Source organism: Sceloporus occidentalis, unplaced genomic scaffold (assembly GCF_023333645.1).
Source record: "Sceloporus occidentalis isolate IW3139 unplaced genomic scaffold, rSceOcc1.0.p SCAF_76, whole genome shotgun sequence".
Classification (NCBI taxonomy): Eukaryota; Metazoa; Chordata; class Lepidosauria; order Squamata; family Phrynosomatidae; genus Sceloporus; species Sceloporus occidentalis.
This window is the reverse complement of record NW_028317056.1, coordinates 4742780-4765643: the sequence shown is the minus strand read 5'-3', so window position 1 is coordinate 4765643 and position 22864 is coordinate 4742780. Positions and strand designations below refer to the sequence as shown.

The 22864-nt window shown below is 48.2% G+C and overlaps 1 protein-coding gene across 3 annotated transcripts; it reads left to right on the top strand.

Moving 5' to 3' along the window:
- The first annotated feature begins 890 nt into the window (after positions 1 to 890).
- LOC149285851 (CREB-binding protein-like) lies at positions 891 to 22833 on the top strand. 3 transcript variants are annotated; one of them, XM_089494924.1, is made up of 31 exons: positions 891 to 978; positions 8019 to 8713; positions 10461 to 10637; positions 10754 to 10991; positions 11178 to 11291; positions 11390 to 11614; positions 11712 to 11811; positions 12067 to 12213; positions 12576 to 12693; positions 12849 to 13041; positions 13121 to 13177; positions 13430 to 13548; positions 14002 to 14181; positions 14270 to 14695; positions 14780 to 14944; positions 15058 to 15241; positions 15380 to 15498; positions 15813 to 16052; positions 16172 to 16260; positions 16342 to 16422; positions 17044 to 17100; positions 17228 to 17305; positions 17582 to 17649; positions 17823 to 17973; positions 18248 to 18394; positions 18669 to 18782; positions 19170 to 19335; positions 19495 to 19662; positions 19916 to 20077; positions 20324 to 20605; positions 20707 to 22833. In XM_089494924.1, the coding sequence occupies exons 1-31, from the start codon at positions 891 to 893 to the stop codon at positions 22831 to 22833; spliced, it is 7275 nt and encodes a 2424-aa protein (XP_089351050.1). The 3 variants fall into 3 exon arrangements, with proteins under 3 accessions (XP_089351050.1, XP_089351049.1, XP_089351051.1); XM_089494923.1 differs by having other exon boundaries at positions 10742 to 10991; XM_089494925.1 differs by lacking the exon at positions 11178 to 11291.
- The last annotated feature ends 31 nt before the right edge of the window (positions 22834 to 22864 follow it).

Here is a 22864-nt window from a genome sequence, read left to right as displayed (position 1 = left end):
TCTGACACCCCCCTTGTAATCATCACCCTCCTGGTGGAGGGGGGGGCTGTTACCCCGAAACTCCACACCCCCGTTATCTATACCCCTCACGGCTGACTTTTCACGGGGTTCCCTGGCCGAGGTTAATTGGGGCTTCTCCACCTAAGCAGATATTTTTGGGGTGCTCATTTCCTTTTTTTCTTTTTTTTTTTGGGGGTGGATTTCTTTCCTCTCCCCTTTGCGGGTTTGCGTGTAATTTTGGGGGTCCTACACCAGGTGGCATCCTTCACCGGCAGCGCATCTATAGCCGGGACTGGCATTGAGATCTCTCGTTGGGGGGAGCTGTTGGTGGATTGTTATATTTTTTTTTGGGGGGGGGGGTTGTCCCCAAATAGGATTTTTTTCTGCTATTGTTGCATTTTTTTTGAAGTGTTCACTTTTTTTGGTGTGGATTTTTTTTTTCTCTGTGGCTCTTCACTGATTTGTTGGGGGCACCACCAATCACCATAGGTTAAAGGGGTGCTCATTTTAATATTTTTGGGGGGTTCAATTTCTTTGGCTCGTGGGGGGGATTAAGTGCAGGTATTGTAGTGGGAGGGGGGGTATTTGTAATTTTTTTTTGCCCCCTCCCCTTTTCCAGCAGAGGAGTTTGAGGTTTAGGGGGGCTCTGATTTCGGGGTCCCCCTAGGTTAGAGATGCGGGACTCGGGGGGGCATTGAGACTTATTTTTCTGGTGCGGAAGGAAGGGACGCAGCTCCTCGTAGAGGTGGTAAGGCTCGGGGCGGCTTGCAGGGCCGGGGGTATCCTTCCTCCTCCCCTGCTTCTCTCTTCTCTTCTTCTCGCTGCTGCTCCTCCTCCGGGGAGGGAGCCTTGTCTGTCTTCGGTGACCGAAATCACAGAAGGGCTAGAAGATGGCCGAGAACCTGCTGGACGGGCCGCCCAACCGGAAGAGACCCAAACTCAGCTCGCCTGGATTCTCAGCCAGCGGTGACAGCGCAGGTAGGAGAGGCCGAGGAGGCAGCCATTACCAGCAGGCCGGAGACTGGGGGGGGTGGTGGTGGTGGGAGAGGAGGGCACTGGGATGCTAAGGCATCGATCGGGTGGCATTAAAGCGGGGTGACTACCCCTACAGGATGGGTATAAACACATTAAGGGGATGGCAACAAGCATTTGGCGTTTTCCCCCGTGTGTGAGTGAGAGTGTTAGGCCCGAGCATGTAATGCACGCAGCAGCTTTTAAGAGGAAGCGAGATGATCGTAAATACAGATCGGGGATCGGAGGGTCTGGCGGCTGCCTTTAAAGATCGGGGCATTGGATGCTCGTGTAGCCGGCCGGGGGTACGATCTAAAATGGAGGTAGAAGGGGCTTTAAATGTTTGGGATAGATGCTTGAGACACACGGGTGGGATGTGAGAGGCTCTTTAAACGACACATCTTAAACATGGGGGGTGAATTGGGGTAAATGGACCTGGGATCGGTGTGGGGGGGGTCTATTTTTATTATTATTATTATTACTACTATTATTAGTGTTTATGGAGGTGGAGGAATGGAGTGGATGCCTCTGTAAGGATAATTATCTAAAATGGAGGAGGGTTTTTTGGGATTGAGGTGGTGGAGCACATGGAGACGATGTGCATTTAGGATGTTTTCTCTGATTTTGGGCATTCTTTTGCCGTAAGAAGCTCCGGTGTTTGTTTTGTTTTGTAAATGTAACAAAAACGTGCGGAAGAAAAGTTTCTCTAGCATAGGATTGAGTGTTTCGTTGGCACAGTTAGAGCCGCATAGACTGAGCGCCGCTGCTCAGGAGCCGGTATTAATTGATCCGTAGAGATCGATATAATATAACGTAGGTATTGGCAATTAAAGTGTTAAGCCCGTGGCCGCCTGGCCTGGGGGGTCTGTCCAGCCTTGGCACCCGGGGAACGAGAGCCGCGGGCAGTTGTGATCCGTAGTAAATAATGTGGGTGATGCTGGCCGGGGACCTGTCACGGACGTGGTGTCCGTATAGTGAGGGTTTGCAGCTATGGAGAAGTGACCGAAATGTTCTGGAGGGAATGGTGGAGGGTGAGGTGGTGTGGATGGAGGTAAGAAGACATACAGCTGTCTGCAATGGGTGAAAATGGAACATATTGTGGAATAAAGCCATGGACGGGGTGACATCGGGAGGAGGGAAAGAAGTTATGGGGGGTTCTCAGTTAGTAGAAGTTTTATTCCTGTGTCGTGGGTTAAACAGAGCGTGCGGTTAGGAAAGGGCACAGATGGCCGAATGGGCCGGTACGAGATGTTGGGGGGCCATGAGCTGTTGGTGCTGGGAGTGAGCCATTGTTGGATGTGTCGGTTACACTTCTCCGGGGCAGAGGATGAAGACGTTTGGCTTTGTTCAGGGACTCTCGCAGTGACCGTGGCAGATTGCGTGCACTCTCCGGGGAGAAAAGAACTTCGGCTTATAGTTTCACGGACGGCGGTGCTAACTGAATAAAGTGAGGTTTGGGTTTTCCAGTGAGAAAAGTGAGTGTTATTTTTGGTACTGATTTGTGCAGTGAGTTCTGCTTGTGATCTGTTACAGGAGAAAGTGGTTTTGTGGAGCGGGTAGATATAGGACTCTGTCAAATACCAGTAGTGGCGCGCTATACCCCAGAAGCCCCGGGCTTCTTTGAATTTATACACTTCGTAGACATCCGTGAACTAGTCGAGGGCGCCAGTGGAGCCACCACCTTGTTTAAAGCCTGGTTATCCCAAGTCCCTGGAAGCCATGTGTCCGTTTAAGTAATAGAAATCACATGTCGCAGAACCGGCCTCCTGGGACGGCGAGATGGCCGCGTCCTGGTGATGCTTGAATGGATCCGTATGTATCGGGAAGACTAGCGCATAGAAGCCACATACGTGGTCATGTTCCCTTTGAACTGCATAGTTGGGGTTAGTTGCCGGCGCAGGGATGTGTGCGGGGCAGTTGGTAGGTATGATGGCTTAGTGTGTCGCACTCTATTGCTCCCTCCGAAACTTGGTATGTATGGCTGGCATGGGATGCTGCAAGTTACACAGGGCTGCGCAATTCTAGCCCTCGAGGGCCGCAAACAGACCGGGAATTCAGTCTATCCCTGCCTGGAAAAAAAAAAAGTAGTTTATTTGTAATAAGAAGCGTATGCTGTAAGATACAAAAATTGTGCTCCTCAAGGAATGGCGTTGCGTAGCCCTGGTTTAACCTATAAAACCCACGAGAGACCCCAAAAGCACAAATATAACACAGGGGCTTGAGTCAAAATGAAATATATATATATATATGCACATGCACACTGAAAATTTTAAAATTGCTGCAATTCACTGTTACTTTATTTTTAAATCCCCCCCCCTCTGAAAAAGGTAAGTCTCTCAATACAAGAAATAATGAGTTTGTTTAAAACCAACATGCCCGTTTCCAACAGTTTATTTTTTGCATCAGAAGATTCCAACTATTTCTTTACTATTTGGTCTTTTATGTTGTCCGTTGACGTAACAATTGGGTTATAACCTGTAATTTTTTTATTAAGTTGAAACAAAAAATTACAATGTTACCCGTCCTGTGGCTTGTCCAACCTCTTCTAACGATTTGTTGCAATGTTGGGTTAAGGTAGAGTTTAGGAATCGGTAGAGATCAGGATAAGGAAAAAAAGCCTGAATTTACGTGGCAACGATCAAATGTTAAACCGTAACTAGTTGCCCTAAGGGTTTACCCATCGCTCGAGGTTGTATTTATAATGACAGAATGTTAGCTCAGTGGGCAAGAAACGATCATCGTCCAGGTGCGGGTCTTTCAGAATAATTTTCTTGCTAAAAATCCGAACCCACGTTCTAAAAGGTGTCGAGTGTTCTTGGCGCGCCTGGCTTCGTGATGCTATGTGGAAGCCCCCTTCTTGCTTATATTTCCCCAGATTTTTAATTGAAAAATACGAGTTTAAACAAAAACGCATCATTGTTTAATTATATCGTCAAAACATGAGGGTTTGGCAAAGCCCCCCATCACCATTACTGGCGTTGGGAAGAAGGTGCGAGACCCCGTTAGGTCTCTAGGATGTTTGTGGCGTCTTTCAAACAGTTGATAAATCTCAGAATCCACCCTGTTCCTAAGGGCCACTGGTGGACGCGTTTCACGTGTAAGGTTTGCTGTTGGCTTTCGGACTTGCGTGCCGGTTGAGTCCGGGGTTTGCTCGCTGCTCTCTGGGTAAGCTGCCGCCGCGTTGGCTCACAGGTTGAGATAGCCGTCCCGTGCCTTTAAATCCGTTTATTACGCTTACACGCAAAATAAGTACAGATTGGAGCAATGGCTGTGTGTTTTGTGGCCGTTTGGGGCTTAATAATACCTTGCTGGTAGTTGGAGAAAAGAAGTCTCTGTCAGACGTCAGAGTCTGTCTACAAACGCGCTTCTGGGCTCGTTTTCGCTTGCACTTAGTGTTTGGGCCGCGCGATGCCCGAAAGAGCGATCGGACTCCCAAGGATTTGTCCATGAAGAGTTTTACGTGTTCATTTCTCATGTAGTTCTGGCTGAAGTCATGATAGCCCCCCGGCCTTCAGGGTTTCTCCCGCTCCGGTCTAGCTGGTTAGTATGGTCTTTCCCCAAAGTGTAAGCGTAGAATAATAGGCTGTTCCTCGTGTTTGGTGAGTGTGGTGAAGTGCGATTCCTCCTCACGGTTTGCTGAGTTTCTAATAAACTCTGCTGCTGCGCCTCATGGTCCACTAGGTTGCGATTCCTTAGGATCTGATGTCGGTTGTGCGACTGTGATTTCCGTCCGATGCTCGTATTGAGGTTGCTCTCGGGAAGCTGTGGACGGTTATTCTCTACAGCATTACTCGTATTGTTAGTCCGTGACTAAACCGTCTCCTGGCCGTGCCAGAGTTTTCCTGGTCTACGTTCGCCTAGAGGTGCCGATTCCTACCCTCGTTCTATGCAAATAGATCCCCGGCTTGTGTTTCTGAAAGGTTGCGTCCCCTCCTTACCAGCCCCTTCGGCTAATCTTGTGGTATTTTTGTGGCGTTTCTCTGCTCGGGTTCCTGCATTAAGATTGTGGAAGCTTTTGGCCAGAAGGAATGGTAGATCCACCAAACTGCCCAATTTTAGGAACCAACTACTCTCCGGGCTATTCCGATATACATAAAAAAATCATTCAGGTGGGGAAATCCGTAACTCCGCTTTATTTGGAGCCCCATGCTGGTAACCGGCGTTCTCCACACAGGACACCCTGTCTGTCCGGACGGCCCTATCTGCAGCGTCTTCCCTCGTTTGTGGATGAACAGATTCTCTCCATTCTGTGCGCGTCTGTCCCATAAGATTGCTTCTTGTTGTCGGAGCTCGAAGCCGAAGCGTGGCAGTAGATAATCCCTTGATTTCACACTGTTTAGATCCGCTGCCCTCTCCGCACGCCGATCCAGTCCTCGGTGGCTTTGTGGAAAGTGTGCTTATGCTTCAGTGGCTTACAGGCAGTGCATTAATTAGAGGAGCGATGCTGTCTCTCGCACAGTTTATTTACGCCCGTTATACGAAGTTGCTGGATTGGATATTGTATCTGTTTGGGTTAACGATTCTAAATATTCACGGCCGTGATTTATTCCGGTGTGCGCCGATCCGACCAGATCTGTAGATAACCAAGACCCTTCAAGTGAGCCGTTCCTTCCTCGGTGGGTTTTGTTCTGGGAGCCGGTGGTGGTCGGAGACCTCGTTCATCGCGTAGACCCATCGAGCTAAATTCTCTATTGCTGATATTACTCTTTGGTCTCTCTGTATATTTGCAGTTAAATGGATTCCAGGGAGTTTTTGGGAAGGAGGCGATGTATCCAAGTGTACGTATCGCGTAGTTACATGAAACCAATAGAACCTTTACCTCCTCAGCCAAGTAATGCCACCTCTGCGTACCTTATTTCGTGTTTTGATTTAGATCTCTTCCTTATATCCCTTTGCTGTGATAGTTTAGCCGGACACTGCAATGACGTTTGTGTAGCCCGTGGATGGCTAGCTTAATGTAGTTTGCCCGTTGGCCTCCATTCATCGGTGGTCTTTGTCGCAATTGATGGCAAACCTCACATTTTCTGAGGGCCTCTTTATGTAGCTGTCTCGCGCTTGATACTTTTTATATTTCTGAAGTTCTATTTAGGATTTCCCAGCGATGTCTCGAATGAGGTTAGATGTATGGATGGGATGTTCATACCGGCTGCCCCCCTTGCGTTGAACCTTTAACCTTTTCGAGAGTTCTTGCTGTGGGTTCTCTGGCCGGTCTGTATGTCTTTCAGTTGGAACGTAACGTCCTGAAAGGGTTAATTACGTCCGTATGTCTGATTGGCCTTTCAGGCTAGCGTCTAATTCATATCCCCATCTAGAGTTTCCATATATCCATAACAGACGTGACACTTGTTTTTTGGTGTTAGAAGGACTCGCTTGGACCTCCCCAATGAAGGCTTTTGATAAAGTTCTCTTGTTGGATTGAAACGCCACGACGACTCGGAATTGGGTGTCAAAATAAACACTGATACACTCGTTTCTTTGAAAAGACCCGCAAGTGCGCCTTTTCCAAGAGCTTTTCAAAACAGAATATCGGGTCTCGAGACAAAAATACGTTGTGAATAGCAGGGATTCCTGATCAACGAAGCTTTGTTCCAATAAAGTCTTGGGTTGGTCTACAATAAATTATGACGTGCTGGTTATAGGTTTTTTTCTAGAACAAAAGACAGCGCAAGACTTGAAAGTATCTACATCTCGTCTACTTATTCCCTGCCAAGTTGCGATATAGAGAGGTTTGCTCGCTGCGATCAGCGCTTATCCTGGCTTCACCTTCTATAAGTTTCCTGAGGTCATTCCGTCTGGTTACTACATTCCTCTTACGGAGATGATTTAATGGTATTGGGAGGTATGGTATACGCAGCCTTTGGTTACGTGTAAACGTATTTATATATATATATATATATATATATATATATATATATTATACATTTTTATAGTTTTACACTTAAGTGTTTTGTATTTTTTTTTCTTAAATTTAAAAATTAGTTTTCAGCACAAAGTAAAATGTAGATTTGTTTCCTTGCCCCATTTTGCAAGATCGACGTACTGCTGTATTCTGTTTTGGGTGTTTAACACCCATCGGAAATGCCCATGGTTTTAAATCGAACCGTGACATGTGCTAGAAACAAACGGGCTTCGTCTGCAGCAAAGGCTGCCTGAAAACCCCCTAATCAATGTATCCCTGGAACTGCCCCAGTCCGGCGGCGCATGCTGAAGAGCCGTCTGATTCAGTTGCTGTCAAGCGCCGGCTTTCTGTTTACTCGTAGCCGCTGGATTGCAGCCAGGCCGTCGATGTGTTAACACGGCAGAGGGTACAGTTGTGTTGTGTTTTTTTCCACGTGCAGGCCCGTTCCTCGTTAACCCGGTAGAAAGCGTCCCGTCTTTGTTTCCTCCGCAGCGGCGGCCCTTTTAACCTCCCGTGGGCAGGTCCTGCTCCCGACGGCTGATGTCAGTGTGTGTGTTCTCTGGAATGCGGAAGCCGGCGGATAGGTGACGGCTGTCTGTAACTGTAGTAGCGCTCACGGTTGTAACGCCTAGTTTAGCCCACGCACTCCTTCCAAGTGTAAGCAACAAAGAATCTGTCACTTTTGGTTCTAACAGAATATAACCCCCCCCCCCCCCCCCTTCATCATTGTATCTGCCCTACAGTCACCCAGTCTGCCCCTCACCAAACTTCCAGTTCTGAATGAAGTCCACTATAAATTGGTCCCTTGTTTGTAACTGAAGTGGCGGAAGCTGTGTGTGTATACATTGTGTGTGTGTATATATCGTGTGTGTGTTTGTGTGTACATAGTGTGTGTGTAATTTAGCTGGTTTGAAAGAGGGTTTGGGTATTAAAGTATTATTGTACGCTTTGTTTTGACTTCTTCTTATCTATGGAACGCTGTGATCGTAACATAGTTGGAGTTCGTTTCAGTTTTGCTGTTTACTTATTTCACTTATGTTTTTTTGTTATTTTTTTGTACTGTAATCTAAGTTCTTTTTTTTTTCTTTTTTATTTTCCTGCATTACAGATTTTGGATCATTCTTTGACTTGGAGAATGATCTCCCTGATGAATTAATCCCTAATGGGCAAGATTTGAACCTCTTGGGCACAGGTGGGGGCCTGGGGCAGGATGCCGTTTCCCAAAACAAGCAGCTGACCGACCTCCTGCGCGGCGGAAGCGGCGGACTGGGTTCTGCTATGGGCAGAAACTCGGGCAGCCCTGTGCAGCAGAGCATGGGAGCCCAGGGTCAGCAGAACAGCCCCGGCCTTGGCAACCTGGGTGGCTTAAACAAGAGTCCCCTTAACCAGGGGATGTCTGCCAATCAAGCTTCTGGACTGAATAAGCAGGGACCCGGTGCGCCCGGCCAGTCTGTTCCGACCTCGCAAGCACAAAAGCAAGTGGGGATGGTGGCAGGCAGTCCGGCGGGCCAGCAGGGCCCCGGCGGAATCTGTATGAACTCCAACTTCAACCAAGGGCATCAGGCAATGCTAAACAGCAATTCTGGGCACGCGCTAATGAGCCAGCAGCAGCAAGCTCCCGGGCAGGTCTTGAACGGCTCGCTTGGATCCGGCAGCAGAGGTCGGGGAGCAGGGATGCAGTACTCGTCGCCCGGCATGCAAAGCAATCCGGGAAGCGTCCTCGCCGAAACCTTGACCCAAGGAACGGCAACTATGACGGCTCATGGAGGAATGACCAGTGCTCAAGGAGGACCCATGGCTAAAGTAAGTGCCGTTAAGTTTTAAGCTTCTGGTGCAGCTGTCCACCATACCCTGTAACTTTTTTTTATTAAAAAGTCCATCAGAGGGAGCTTAGGATGGTAGAATATTGTATTATCCATCATTCTGAAAATGTGTTGTGTACCCTGCCTAAAGCTTCCAATATACCGGTCCCAACTGTTAAAATGTTGGATTTGATATTCAATTCTTTAGGGTCTCAAAATAAGTTTGTGTCTGTAAAGCTCTTCTAAGTGTACTGGACTAATTGAAAATGTAAATCATTGTGCTAGATGCACATGGAGCAGAGTTTAGTAACTTAATAACCGGCCTGCAAGAAAACGTGCATTAAAGATAAAATATTCTATGGGGATTTGTAGAACAATGGTGTCTAACAGAGAAATGCTTGGCAATTGAAATATGAGTTGCTGGTTTGTGTTGCGTATTCATGTCTTTTAGATGAAACATAACTGTGTATAGGTATGATATATAATTATGAAGCTTTTTTTTTTTAAAAAAAAAGCCTTTTTCTCAGCATGATGTTTCTAAGGTTGAGATTTAGTGGTCTCCGGCTTTCAAACAGTTAAAGAAAACCGCGCAAGGTGTTGTGCTTTGAAGTGGCTTTAACATCTTGCGTTACTTCATTGCTTTGTTTTGTCTTGATGTGGTTTATGTTTTTGGTACAATAATTCTGAGTTTAGGTGCCCGACGACGAAACTAGTATTTCTTTACGGCAGGATCATCGCATTGTGTGTAGTGTCGGGGGTCTGTCTTTAGACTTTGTTTAAACGTCCTCTTTCCTCCGCTGCCGCCTCGGGGCTGATGACTTGTATCGTAAGTCACCACCGCTGGCCGGACAAAAGGCTGAAATTCTTTTGGCTCCTCCCCCTAGCCCCCCCCCCCTCGGCCCTGTGCGGGGAGTCAGATCTTTTGTCCTGTCTGCACCGGAGGACCTTTTTGTTACCCTTTTGTTGCGTTTCTTATTTTCTGCCCTGTTTTCTGTGATGGTTTTTGTAAATAATTTTTAGAAAGTGTTTGACTTCTCGGTCGGAGGATTTTTTTTTTTTTTTTTTTTTACCACAATCTGCACTTTGCTGTTTTGCCTGTTTAATCTGAAATAAGTAACTTTAACCATTGCAGCATAGCAATTTCTAGCATTTGTAGTAATTTCCCAAATCTCAACCCCCCCCCCCCCTTTCTAGATGGATATAAAAAAAATTTAATTTCTATATTCTTGCTCCTGACACTTTGAGCTTTACATTGTACGGTTCCACGAATACCTGCACAAAGATCCATGTTAACCGATCCTGGTGAATGGTTTAATACATGGAGGGTCCCGAGCTGGAGATAGAGGGGCTTTAAATGTTGCACATTGGAAAGCAAATCTGATTACAACCACTTTATTAACCTTGTTATACAGCATGCGACCTTTAAAGCCCCTCATATCTGTGCCGCCTGGTAATGCCCACCATAGATACATTTTGGAAAGTGTTGCTATTTGTAGTGGCCCTTTTAAAATAAAAAATAAAAAATCCCCCCATCTTCATGAAAACAGTATTCCACCAGAACCAAACCGATTACTGTGAAGGTTGACTATTGAGGGGACTCTGCTGGACACTGGTGGTCATCTTTTTGGCGCTGGCAAGCCGTTTGTTTTTGGGTCTTTCCGCGTTCTTGACGATCTGCTTGTGGTGTGGCTGTGAATATTTATGCCTGAACTGCCTCTAAATCGTCCTGTACGTCTCTTCTCGGGTAGATGGGGCTCCAGGGCAGTAACAGCCCTTTTGGACAAAGCTTCAACCAAACTGCAGGGCAGCAAATCCGGGCCCAGGCAGTCAACCCTCAGCTCTCCGCTAAGCCTGGCATGGCGAACAACCTTCCCCCTTTCCCTTCTGATATGAAAGGCTCGCCAGTTGCCAACGTACCCAACATGGTAAGTTTCCAGGCCGGCATAGCCTCTTTTATCCTTCAATAAATGTAAAGCATTGCTGTTCATGTCTTGCCGTTCCTCCACGTGTAATGTTCTCCTCTGTTCAGTCTCCTTTGCAGGCTCAAGTGCAGCAGGTTGGCATCGGTACAACACCTTCCATGGGCACCGGCCCTACAGCTGACCCCGAGAAGCGCAAGCTCATCCAGCAACAGCTCGTCCTGCTGCTTCATGCCCACAAGTGTCAGCGAAGGGAACAGACCAATGGGGAAATGCGGGACTGTGCGTTACCGCACTGTCGCACAATGAAGAACGTGCTGAATCACATGACCCACTGCCAAGCAGGGAAGGCCTGCCAGGGTAAGACGGCTATTTCACTTATAACTGGGTTCATAATTGATTTAAATGCCATGTGTGTGATATAGTGGTGGGCAAGCTGAAACGGACAAATCTTCTAGGATTGCATGGGTGGGATTCAGTCGGCTTCTTGTGCTGACTGCTGCATTTTGTTGTCAAGTCCTTTGCTGACTCTTCTCCCTTCCGCAGTTGCACATTGTGCGTCCTCACGACAAATCATCTCCCACTGGAAAAACTGCACACGACACGACTGTCCTGTGTGTCTGCCTTTGAAAAATGCAAGCGACAAAAGGAACCAGCAACGTAAGTGTCACTAGTTTTGGTGCCATCACAATACTTGTGTCTAAAAGAGGCCTTATGGACATCTGTGGGACTCAAAGTGATGCATGTTCTCTCCTTAGCTCTCCTGGGCTCGCCGTCTGGTGGGGTACAGAACACCATGGGAGCAGTTGGAGGTAACCAGCAGACCACTCCTTCTCTGAGCAGCCCTACTCCTATCGACCCCAGCTCCATGCAGAGGGCATATGCTGCTCTGGGACTTCCTTACGGCAATCAGTCTCAGGGCCCTGGACAGCAATCGGCTCAGTCTCAGGTTCATCAGCAGATCCGCAACATCAACCCGCAAGGTGAGCTGAGCGTAATATAGCCTGCACTGTAGCTTTAGGTCTCTCCCCCCCCCCCCCCATGTTTTACTTTAAATGAAATGCTTGCTCGATCTTGCAGGAGGAAATCAGATAAACCTCTCTGCAGGTGGAATGTCGGCTGAACAACAAGCACACCTGATCTCCGAAGCTACTCTACCCGCGTCACTGGCAAACGCAAAGTAAGTCTTCCAGCTGGCCAGTAAGCGTTAGATTTTATAATCCCATGGTAAAACAAGCCGGCATTAAATTTTTATGATACTGGAGGTGCCGCCATACAGCAGAAGTCTTTTTAGTACTTGACCTGACATAGTTATGCTGTGTACAGGGCTGCATCTCACATGAGATGCCTCTTGGAAGCTGCTTTTCTACGTACCATGCACAATTTGAGTATTTGTGGCGTTCAATTCTTTTCTCTTTGGCCATGTTTGTTTTAGTCAATTGCTGAATGATGGCAACAGTCCCGGCACAGTTGGCAACATGGGCACTATGCCAACAGCGGCACCCCCTTCCACTACAGGAGTAAGGAAAGCCTGGCACGAGCATGTGACGCAGGACCTCCGCAACCATCTTGTTCACAAGCTGTACGTATTGCTGATGGATCTGCCTCTTTTTCTCATTTTAAATATGAAATAATTGAAACCTTATATAGTTTTCAGGCACTTATGGTGCCATGTGAAGGAATTTAGCAAGCTGCTGCTGGTGGCAGGAAATGTTGAAGGAAAAGCAAGCCTTTTTGGAAAAAAAAATACATATTTGGAAAATAACTCTAGTGACATCTACTTAACTGCAGTGTTTGCCGTTTGCTTGGGGACAGTACTACAGGGGGGTTTGCGTCTCAGTCTAGGAGGTGAGCCTTTCCTACCCATCTTCACCTCTTGTCTCCCTGCGTTTTTAGTTGCAGAGAAATTGGGCGAAATGTAAGTGTTCTGTTTGTTTCTTGCAGAGTTCAGGCAATCTTTCCCACTCCTGACCCTGCTGCCCTAAAGGACCGACGCATGGAAAACTTGGTGGCTTACGCCCGGAAAGTTGAAGGCGATATGTATGAATCGGCCAACAGCAGGGTATGTACTGAACGTCTTTCAAGCAATTCGTTTGGAATGATTGCGGTAGAACTTCTAAAAACAAGGATGCAACCTTTGCAAGCGGTCGCTAGAGGGGTTTGTAACTTTAGCCCAGTAGTAGTGTTACAGCCCTAAACCCGTATGTCGTTCTGCAGGATGAATATTACCATTTACTGGCTGAGAAAATCTACAAAATCCAAAAGGAGCTGGAAGAGAAACGAAGGTCTCGCCTGCAGAAACAAGGGATCCTTGGTAATCAGGCAGCCTTGCAGACGCCTGGCGCGCAACCCCCGTCGCTTCCACAAACTGCGGCTGCGTTGGGCCAACCTCAGCCTGTCCGACCAGCCAGTGAGTATTGTTAATGGTGATTTGAGATCGCATTGTACGTTTCTTGTATTGGCTGGTAACCCTCGCTCTTTTATCATAGATGGTCCTCTTCCTATGTCTTCTGTTCCTAATATGAATCGAATGCAGGTGACATCAGGTATGTGGTACTGACCCAAACCAAAATTCAGTTTTGTGTCCCGTTTAGCATGCGATAGATTTGTACTATTAGGCACTTCAGTTAGCACTGCTGTAGACAAAAGCACATTGGTATGTTCGTGGAGTTTTTAGATCTTCTACAATTATCATTTCATCTCTGATCTACTCTCAGGTGGCGGAGTATTAAGTAGAGATCCGCAATTTGCTAACGAGCATGCATTTCTCTCTTCTCAATTCTGCGGTGGGTCTCCAGGAATGAACCAGTTTGCCAACATGCCCATCGGGAATATGCCTTCTGCGCCATTGGGACCTCGAGCAGCATCTCCGCTCAACCACCCCACGCAGATGAACAACATGGGCTCGGTGCCAGCTGTAAGTCGTAACCGGACCCGGCTTCTGCACGGCGGTTTGCAACCGCAACGTGTTACTGTGGTAGTCTAGGGACGTGAGCGATTGTAGCGTAGAGGAAAATCTTTTAGGTTGTAGTTGAGGGACAATGATCTCAGATTTAAAATGCATGCAGGATTACCTTTAAAAGTAACAATTCTCCTTCTGTAAAACCAAGCCGTCTTGGTCCTAGTGGATAACGCCATGATTTGGGGTATTCATGTAGTTTTTGTAGAATATATAGGCATTGTGATGGCTTATGCCTTATTTTGTATACTTTTTCATCAGAAAGTGAATCTTTGTAAAGGAAAAGGGCAAATCTTTGTAAAGGAAAAGTTAGTATCTTCTTGCAGTACAGAAAGAATCGGAATACTTTTTTCAGGGTTTCATAGCGGTGGCGTTGCAATAGACTTATTTTTTTTTTTCTTTTTCCAATAGGTGGCAATGTCTCCTTCTCGCATGCCCCAGCCACAAAATATGATGGGACCACATGGGAATAATCTTATGAGTTCAGCTCAGACGCAGAACCAGTTCATGCAACAGAACCAGTTCCCTCAAAACACTGGGCCACTAGGGGTTACAATGGGGCAGACTGGAGCAGCCAATGCAGTTTCACAGGTAAGTGGTGCTGCCTAGCATGCGGTGGAATTTCCCCGCCCCGCATAGTTTTTGTCTTTCATAAATGTCATTTATCTCTCGTCAGCAGGGACAAGCTCCTACTCCATCTCTCCCAATCAGCAACTCCATGAATATGATGGGCCAGCAGACTAATCAGCTTCAACGCCCTGCTCTTTCGCAGTCTCCCCTCCATCAGACTCCGCCATCGGTCAACGCGTCGGCTGCTGGAATGCCACCCATCCAGCACCCGCCGCCCACTGGCATGACACCACCCCAGCCTGCAGCTCCTACTCAGCCATCCACTCCGCTGCCCCCTGCTGGGCAAACGCCAGCCCCCACGCCAGGCTCTGTCCCAAATTCCATGCAGACGCAGAGCACCCCAACGGTTCAGGCGGCGGCTCAGGCTCAGCTCACTCCACAGCCACCTACTCCTGTACCCAGTCAGTCTGTGCCTACCCCGCAACCTGCTCAGCTGCAGCCAACGTCCGTTCATGCCCCGGCTCCCGGCACTCCGGTAAGTATTCTTTTGGCCTCGCCAGTGGGAATTGAAACTCGTGCCTACTGTGGTTAACTTTAATGCCATATCTGTTATCCACAGCTATCCCAGTCAGCCGCAAGTGTTGATAACCGTGTGCCCACACCAGCCTCTGTAGCCAGCACAGATAACCAGGCAGCCCCTGATCATCCCATGATGGAGGTCAAACAAGAGGTAAAGGCAGAAGAGACAGAACCTTGCGAGAATCCAGTGGAACCCAAGACTGAGGTGAGTGGGCATCTAACAAAGACATTGAGTATCACTGAATCCTCCAACAAAAGGTCTGTGTTCTCAATTGGCTTTTTACAAAGTGGGCTCATATTTCCCCTTCCCTTCTCCAGGTGGAAGAGGAATTGCCCTCACAAGTGAAGGAAGCTCCATGTGAAGGTCCGGAGGTAAAGTCCGAGCCCATGGAGGTAGATGAAAAGAAACCGGAGGTGAAGGTGGAGGCCAAAGAGGAGGAGGAGAATGCAGGCAGCAACTCAACTTCTCAGTCCACGTCCCCATCGCAGCCACGGAAGAAGAGTATGTCCATCTTATACCCAAATTCTCCTAGCCTCGCTAGAGCTTCCTTTAATATGTCAAGGACTTAAATAACACTTTTTGAAAGAATTAAACTCCAGTTTAACTTAAACTGAACACTTAATGTTTTTTGATTTGCAGTATTTAAGCCAGAAGAGCTGCGTCAGGCCCTGATGCCTACTCTTGAAGCTCTATATCGGCAAGATCCGGAGTCCTTACCGTTTCGCCAGCCCGTGGATCCTCAGTTGCTGGGGATTCCTGTAAGTATTGCTAACTTTTCCTCTGTTTTTTCAAATTTGTTACGTGATATTTGATATCATGTAAAATACTTGCTTTGTCTGTTACTGGGGTCATTTACATTTCTGCCCTTTCAGTCCCTGTTAGCATACCTAGTTTGTTGACAATTTTAATGTCCGTTAAATCAAAGCACTTCGCGTGCTGTGTCTCTCCTTGAGAGATTTACCATGAAGTACTTTGTTTCTGAGAGACACTGAGAGCAATTCACTGTCTACATCGCATGGCTCTCGTCCATTGCTTTTGCCTTCTGTCAATCCAATCCCCCTGCTTGCTCTAGGATTACTTTGATATAGTGAAAAACCCAATGGATTTGTCCACGATCAAGCGGAAGCTGGACACCGGCCAGTATCAGGAACCTTGGCAGTATGTTGATGACGTGTGGTTGATGTTCAACAACGCATGGCTCTACAACCGGAAGACATCCCGGGTCTACAAATACTGTACTAAGCTCGCTGAGGTCTTTGAGCAGGAGATTGATCCGGTCATGCAGTCCCTGGGCTACTGTTGTGGGCGCAAGGTATGTGAACCGTCGAAGGCTTCCTCACAACAGTTAACATCTTAAGCATCGGTTGATTGTTTGTATATATTATGGCTGGCTCTGTTACTCACGTCGTGCTCTTGGATCTTTCCTTGCAGTTTGAGTTCTCCCCTCAGACGTTGTGCTGTTACGGAAAGCAGCTGTGCACGATTCCCCGCGATGCTGCCTACTATAGCTACCAGAACAGGTGAGTATCTCCCATCCTACAGCGCGCGCCACAGCTTGCTTGGCCGTTTGGTGCTTAAGTGTATCCGTTTGGTTTGTGCAGGTATCACTTTTGTGAGAAGTGCTTCACAGAGATTCAAGGGGAGAACGTGACCCTAGGAGACGATCCTTCCCAGCCTCAAACGTGAGTCAACAAACGGTGTCTCTGTCAAAGTAAAATCAGCTCGACTAACTCATTAGGACCGAAAACAGCGAGGGTTATACGGGGAGGGTGATGGGTAAAGAGCCACGGGCCCCTCAGTAGCTCCAGGAAAGGAATTATTTACAGTATCGTACAGCGAGCTTAGAAGGCCATAATATGTGAAGACCTCCGCCGAAGTCCTCTACTCGTTTTACGCTTGGAGCTGCCTACTCCATGCACTGCTTGTGATCCGTGTAGACTTTCTGTGTTTTGAGTCTTTACTGTCTTGATTCTGGGCGTTTGCATACCATAGGAATTGTTTTAGATTAAATTTTTTGTGTGACGTTGCTTTACTCTACTTTCCCTCCCGTGCCTGGGAGGGGGTTGTTAATACCACGTGACGGTGTATTTCAGACTGATGGACGAGAAAGATGGGAGGAGAGACTTTCAGCTGAACAAAATGTAAATATTCGCTACCTCTTCACCTCCAGTACATGGGCTAACGTGATGTGTTGTGGGTTTTCCCTTCCTGGGCTGAGACATGCGGCTATCCCAGCCCATTCTTTGGCCACTGAAGGGGTAATGGTGTAAAATCCGTACCAATGCTCTCCTGTCTCTCTTTAGGACCATCTCCAAGGACCAGTTTGAGAAGAAGAAAAATGACATGCTGGATCCAGAACCGTGAGTATTCCCGTTCATAAAGAAACGTTATTTGTGGGCACAGTTTTTGTACATATGGGAGGTTCCAGCAGCAGCTTTGAAGATTTTCATTCTGTATCTTACGGCTTCTCTGTTCTGTGTCCTCCAGGTTTGTCGACTGCAAAGAGTGTGGCAGAAAGATGCACCAGATCTGTGTCCTGCATTATGATATCATTTGGCCGTCTGGGTGAGTTAAATGTTATTCCACACTTCTTAAGGCTTCAATCCCTGATTTTTAATCTGGTATGTATCTGTGTGTCGAGCTGCTTCTCGCTCTCTGTCTCTAACTCCTACATTTAAGAATTACTTGATATACTTGAGTTTGTAATATAACCATAACGTTCATGTCCTTTACGGGGATATCTGCAATCTGCTGGAGCCATGACTTCTTTAGTTGAAATGAATCCTCGTATGTTTCTAATGTATGTTTTAGTTCGCTAAATTCCTCTTTACTTTCTTACAGATTTGTCTGTGACAACTGCTTGAAGAAAACGGGCCGAACGCGCAAAGAAAACAAGTTCTGCGCGAAGAGTAAGTGCCACTTTTGTTAGATCTGTAACCTTAACCCCTTCATGACAATGCGTTGTTTTTAATGGGTTTAAGGACAGCCCATTGTCCTTTAGGCTTTAATAGCGTGCCTGGTTCTCTGAAAGAGGGTTACAAAGCAGCGTATCGTTCAATGCTTTCTGTCTCCCCACCTCCAGGACTACAGACCACCCGGTTAGGAAACCACCTGGAAGATCGTGTGAATAAGTTCCTGCGGCGGCAGAACCATCCTGAAGCAGGCGAGGTTTCTGTCAGGGTGGTGGCCAGTTCTGACAAGATAGTAGAAGTTAAACCTGGCATGAAATCCAGGTAAGGCCGGTCGGACATCATCCATTTAACGCCTGCGTTTTGTCGTGCGCCAATCCGTCCCTGCTGCTTACCTTTTATGCAAGTCTGTGGATTTTAAATTTCTCAGGTTTTGCGCACAAAGATATTGGTGATTGGTCCCCAAAATGATTTTATGTACTTGTGAAATAGTTTTAAGACATGCAGCTAGAGGTAGGTGTGCTAGTGCTGCTCATGGGGAGACTTTGGTTCCTGGAAAACATCTCAAATCTCACATTTTTTTTTCTTTCTTGCTCAGGTTTGTAGATACGGGGGAAATGCCAGAATCTTTCCCCTACCGCACCAAGGCCCTCTTCGCCTTCGAGGAAATTGATGGCGTGGACGTGTGTTTTTTCGGCATGCACGTCCAGGAATATGGCTCTGACTGTCCTCTTCCCAATACCAGGTCGGTTACTATTCTAGTTCTGCCCTGCTTTGTAATGTTATATAAAAATACTGTTTAATGCAGAATAAAAAAAAAAAACCAACCCCAAACAAGGACACAAATTCACAGTGAAACCAGTCAATATATAGACTAGTTGATCCAATAGATCGTTCAGAACCTATATATGTAAAACCGAGCTGACGCACGGTGCTTTTTTTTCCCCTTCCATCTTCTGTATTATGTTGCTTTCCTTTAGATAGTCTTTGCGGTGCTAATAACTTTGTATTTCACGCAGACGTGTGTACATCTCCTACCTGGACAGTATTCACTTCTTCCGGCCGCGGAGCCTACGTACGGCTGTCTACCATGAAATACTCATAGGATACTTGGAATACGTCAAGAAACTTGGGTACGAATGAGGGTTTTTATTACTTCTGTCATGGACCCACAACACGCCTCTAATTTCCATCAAGGCTTCTCTGTGCGCACAGTGGATAGACGATGGGGAGAGTGATGAAGATACACTTAAATACGTACATTTAAAAACTTAGACCGGTGTATACAGAACAGTGGGCCAGGCTTTCAGATTCTTAGGTAGTTATGTGATCGCTATGGCAAGTATTAAAGTACTGAGGGCTTTAAAGTGAAGTTCTAATTTTCTTTAAAAGGCTCAATATACTCATCTATTTTCTAGTAGTTTTACTCAAAATTAGCAAGCTAACGGGCACAGTTTTTACCTCTGTCCCCCACTAGGTTTGTGCTATGACTTCATGCATGTTTCTTTTATCATCACTAGCTATGTCACTGGGCACATCTGGGCCTGTCCCCCAAGCGAGGGCGACGATTATATCTTCCACTGCCACCCCGCTGACCAGAAAATTCCAAAACCCAAGCGCCTGCAGGAGTGGTACAAAAAGATGTTGGATAAGGCCTTTGCCGAGCGCATCATACACGATTACAAGGTGTGTACAACATCCTCTGTCGCCCGTGCGGTGATAACTACACTCGGCGTGTCGGGGAGCAGATTCTGTGACTTCAGCCGAGTGCCTCTGGTGCTCGCTGCTTGTGTTTAAATCTGTTAAACATCTGTTTTCCTATCCACCCTTTTTGCTTCTGTGTAGGATGTATTTAAGCAGGCGACGGAGGACCGCTTGACCAGTGCCAAGGAGCTTCCGTACTTTGAAGGCGACTTCTGGCCCAATGTCCTGGAGGAGAGCATTAAAGAACTGGAGCAGGAGGAAGAAGAAAGGAAGAAGGAGGAGAGCACGGCGGCCTGTGAAACCACAGAGGTGAGATTCCCTGCTAGAGACTAAGGTTCGGGACTCGGAGCTCCATTGTAATATGAATGTTAAGAGCTGGCCGTTTAAACCGTGGTCATCAGCAATTGCTGGAATACAATGTCCGTCGGCTCTGGCCAGAACATTGCAGACCATCACGAGATGAAATAAGAAACTGTTGTAGTTGTTGTTTTGAGGCGAGCTTCACAAGTTAGTTTCATTGTACTTTAAGCTAAAAAAACACTTTCTTTTTTTTTTTTTGCAGGGCTGCCAGGGAGATAGCAAGAACGCCAAGAAGAAAAACAACAAGAAGACCAATAAGAATAAAAGCAGCATGAGCCGGGCCAACAAGAAGAAAACCAGCATGCCCAACGTGTGCAATGATCTGAGCCAAAAGCTTTATGCCACTATGGAGAAACACAAAGAGGTAAAAAGCGCTGAACATTAATCCTGGCTGGGAGCAGTAGGGCTCTCAGATCGCTTTAGGGAGAGCTACACAGGGCTTTGGGCATGCGATTGTGGCAATTGCTTAATTAGTCGCCTGCACTTTCTTGTTTGTAGGTTAGCTCCGGTTTTTATCGCTCTTGGTGCATGTTTTCTTTCTGTATTCATTTTTGCCTATTTTGTGAACAGTTATGTTTCCCCGCGTCTCACACTGACATTGCCTGTTTAGGTGTTTTTTGTGATCCACCTGTATGCCGGACCAGTGATCAACTCTCTGCCACCCATTGTGGATCCGGATCCTATGCTGAGCTGTGATCTCATGGATGGCCGGGATGCCTTCTTGACGCTTGCGCGTGACAAGCACTGGGAGTTCTCATCGCTGCGACGATCCAAGTGGTCCACGCTGTGCATGCTGGTGGAGCTGCATACACAGGGCCAGGACCGCTTTGTCTACACTTGCAATGAATGCAAGCACCATGTGGAGACGCGCTGGCACTGCACAGTATGCGAGGTGAGTTCCAAAAGCCTTGAAACTAAGGGTGCTTGAGAGAGGGCGGCCATGTACACAGTGATCGCTCTTTACAATGTCCTAACGCCTCTTCTCTTTTCCAGGATTACGATCTGTGTGTCAGCTGCTATAATACAAAGAGCCACGAGCACAAGATGGTTAAGTGGGGTCTCGGCTTGGATGACGAGAGCAACAGTCAGGGCGAGGCACAGTCCAAGAGTCCGCAGGAGTCTCGACGGCTCAGCATCCAGCGCTGCATCCAGTCTCTGGTGCATGCCTGCCAGTGTCGTAACGCCAACTGTTCTCTGCCTTCGTGCCAGAAGATGAAGAGGGTTGTGCAGCACACAAAGGGTTGCAAACGCAAGACCAATGGCGGTTGCCCTGTCTGCAAGCAGCTGATTGCGCTCTGCTGCTACCATGCAAAGCACTGCCAGGAGAACAAATGCCCAGTGCCCTTCTGTCTCAACATCAAGCAAAAGCTACGACAGCAACAGATCCAACACCGGCTGCAGCAGGCTCAGCTCATGAGGCGGCGCATGGCCACGATGAACACGCGAACCGTTCCGCAGCAGTCTCTACCTTCCCCTACCTCAGCAACACCTGGGACGCCTACGCAGCAGCCCAGCACACCGCAGACTCCCCAGCCTGCTCCACAGCCTTCCCCAGTTAATATTGCGTCGCCGGGTTTCCCCAATGTGGCCAGGACTCAGCCCCCCAACGTGACCTCGCAAGGAAAGCCAGCAAACCCAGTGCCCGCGGTGCCACCTTCTCAGCCCACCGTGCAACCGCCGCCAGCTGCTGTGGCAGCTGCTCGTCAAATAGAACTGGAGGCCCAGCAACAACAGCAGCTGTACCGGGTCAACAGTATTACAGAGGGCATGCTAAACCCCTCCGGGGTTTCCGTGAATACCATGCAGCAGGTGGGAATGAATGTGCCACGTCCCGGTCCTATTGGTCCTCCGCAGATGATGCAAGGAATGCAGCCAGGCCAGTGGCAAGCGCCCCAGCTGCCCCAGCAACCTCCCATTCAGCAGGTCATCCAGCGGCCAGTGATGCCAATGGTGGGTGGCCAGCAGACCGTTCCAGGATCTCGCATGCAAGGAATCCCTCAGCAGCAGGCACGCAACATATCACCAAATGCCTTGCAAGACCTACTTCGCACCCTCAAGTCGCCGAGCTCACCGCAACAGCAGCAGCAGGTGCTCAACATCCTGAAATCCAACCCTCAGCTGATGGCCGCTTTTATCAAACAAAGAACTGCCAAGTATGTGGCCAGCCAGCCTGGCATGCAGCCCCAGCAGCCACCACAGCAGCAGCCCCAGCAGCAAGTGATGCATCCGCAACCTGGCCTGCAGAACATGAGTGCCATGCAGGTGGGCGTACAGAGGGCCAATGTCCCTCAGCAGCAGCCTGGCATGAACCCTCAGAACCAGGGCATAAGTCTGATGAACCAAGGTCACAATCCTAACCTGGCTAACATCAACCCACAATATCGGGAAATGCTGCGCCGGCAGATGATACAACAGCAGCAGCAACAGCAACAACAACAACAGCAGCAGCAGCAGCAACAACAGAATGCAGCAGGAATGGCAGGAGGGATGCCAGGACACGGGCAGTTTCAGCAGCCGCAAGGAGGCTACCAGCAGCAGCAAGCCTTGCAACAGCAGCGCATGCAGCAGCATCTCTCCATCCAAGGTGGCGCCATGGGACAGATCCAGCAGATGTCCCAGCCCGGGCTAAGCACAGATGGAGCACCGCCGATCATCCAGCAAGCGCTACAACAGCGGCTACAGCAGCAGCTCAAGCAGCAAATTGCCTCTTCGGGGCAGCAGAACGCCATGAGCCCTCAGCAGCATCTCATGGCAGGCCAGCCCCCTTCCACTCACCTTCCCCCGGGCCAGCAAATCGCAACCTCCCTTAGCAATCAGGTGCGCTCGCCCGCCCCCGTCCAGTCACCCCGTCCCCAGTCACAACCTCCACATTCCAGCCCTTCGCCACGTATACAACCGCAACCTTCTCCGCACCACGTCTCACCCCAGACTGGCTCTCCCCACCCGGGCCTTGCCGCCTCCATGGGCGGCTCCATGGACCAGGGTCACATGGGGAACCCCGAGCAGAACGCCATGCTTCCGCAGCTCAACCCCCCAAACCGTGGCGCTCTCACAAACGACTTGTCCCTGGTCGGAGACCCTTCGGGGGACACCCTGGAAAAATTTGTCGAGGGATTGTAGCATCCACACAACGGCAGTGAACTGGAGGACT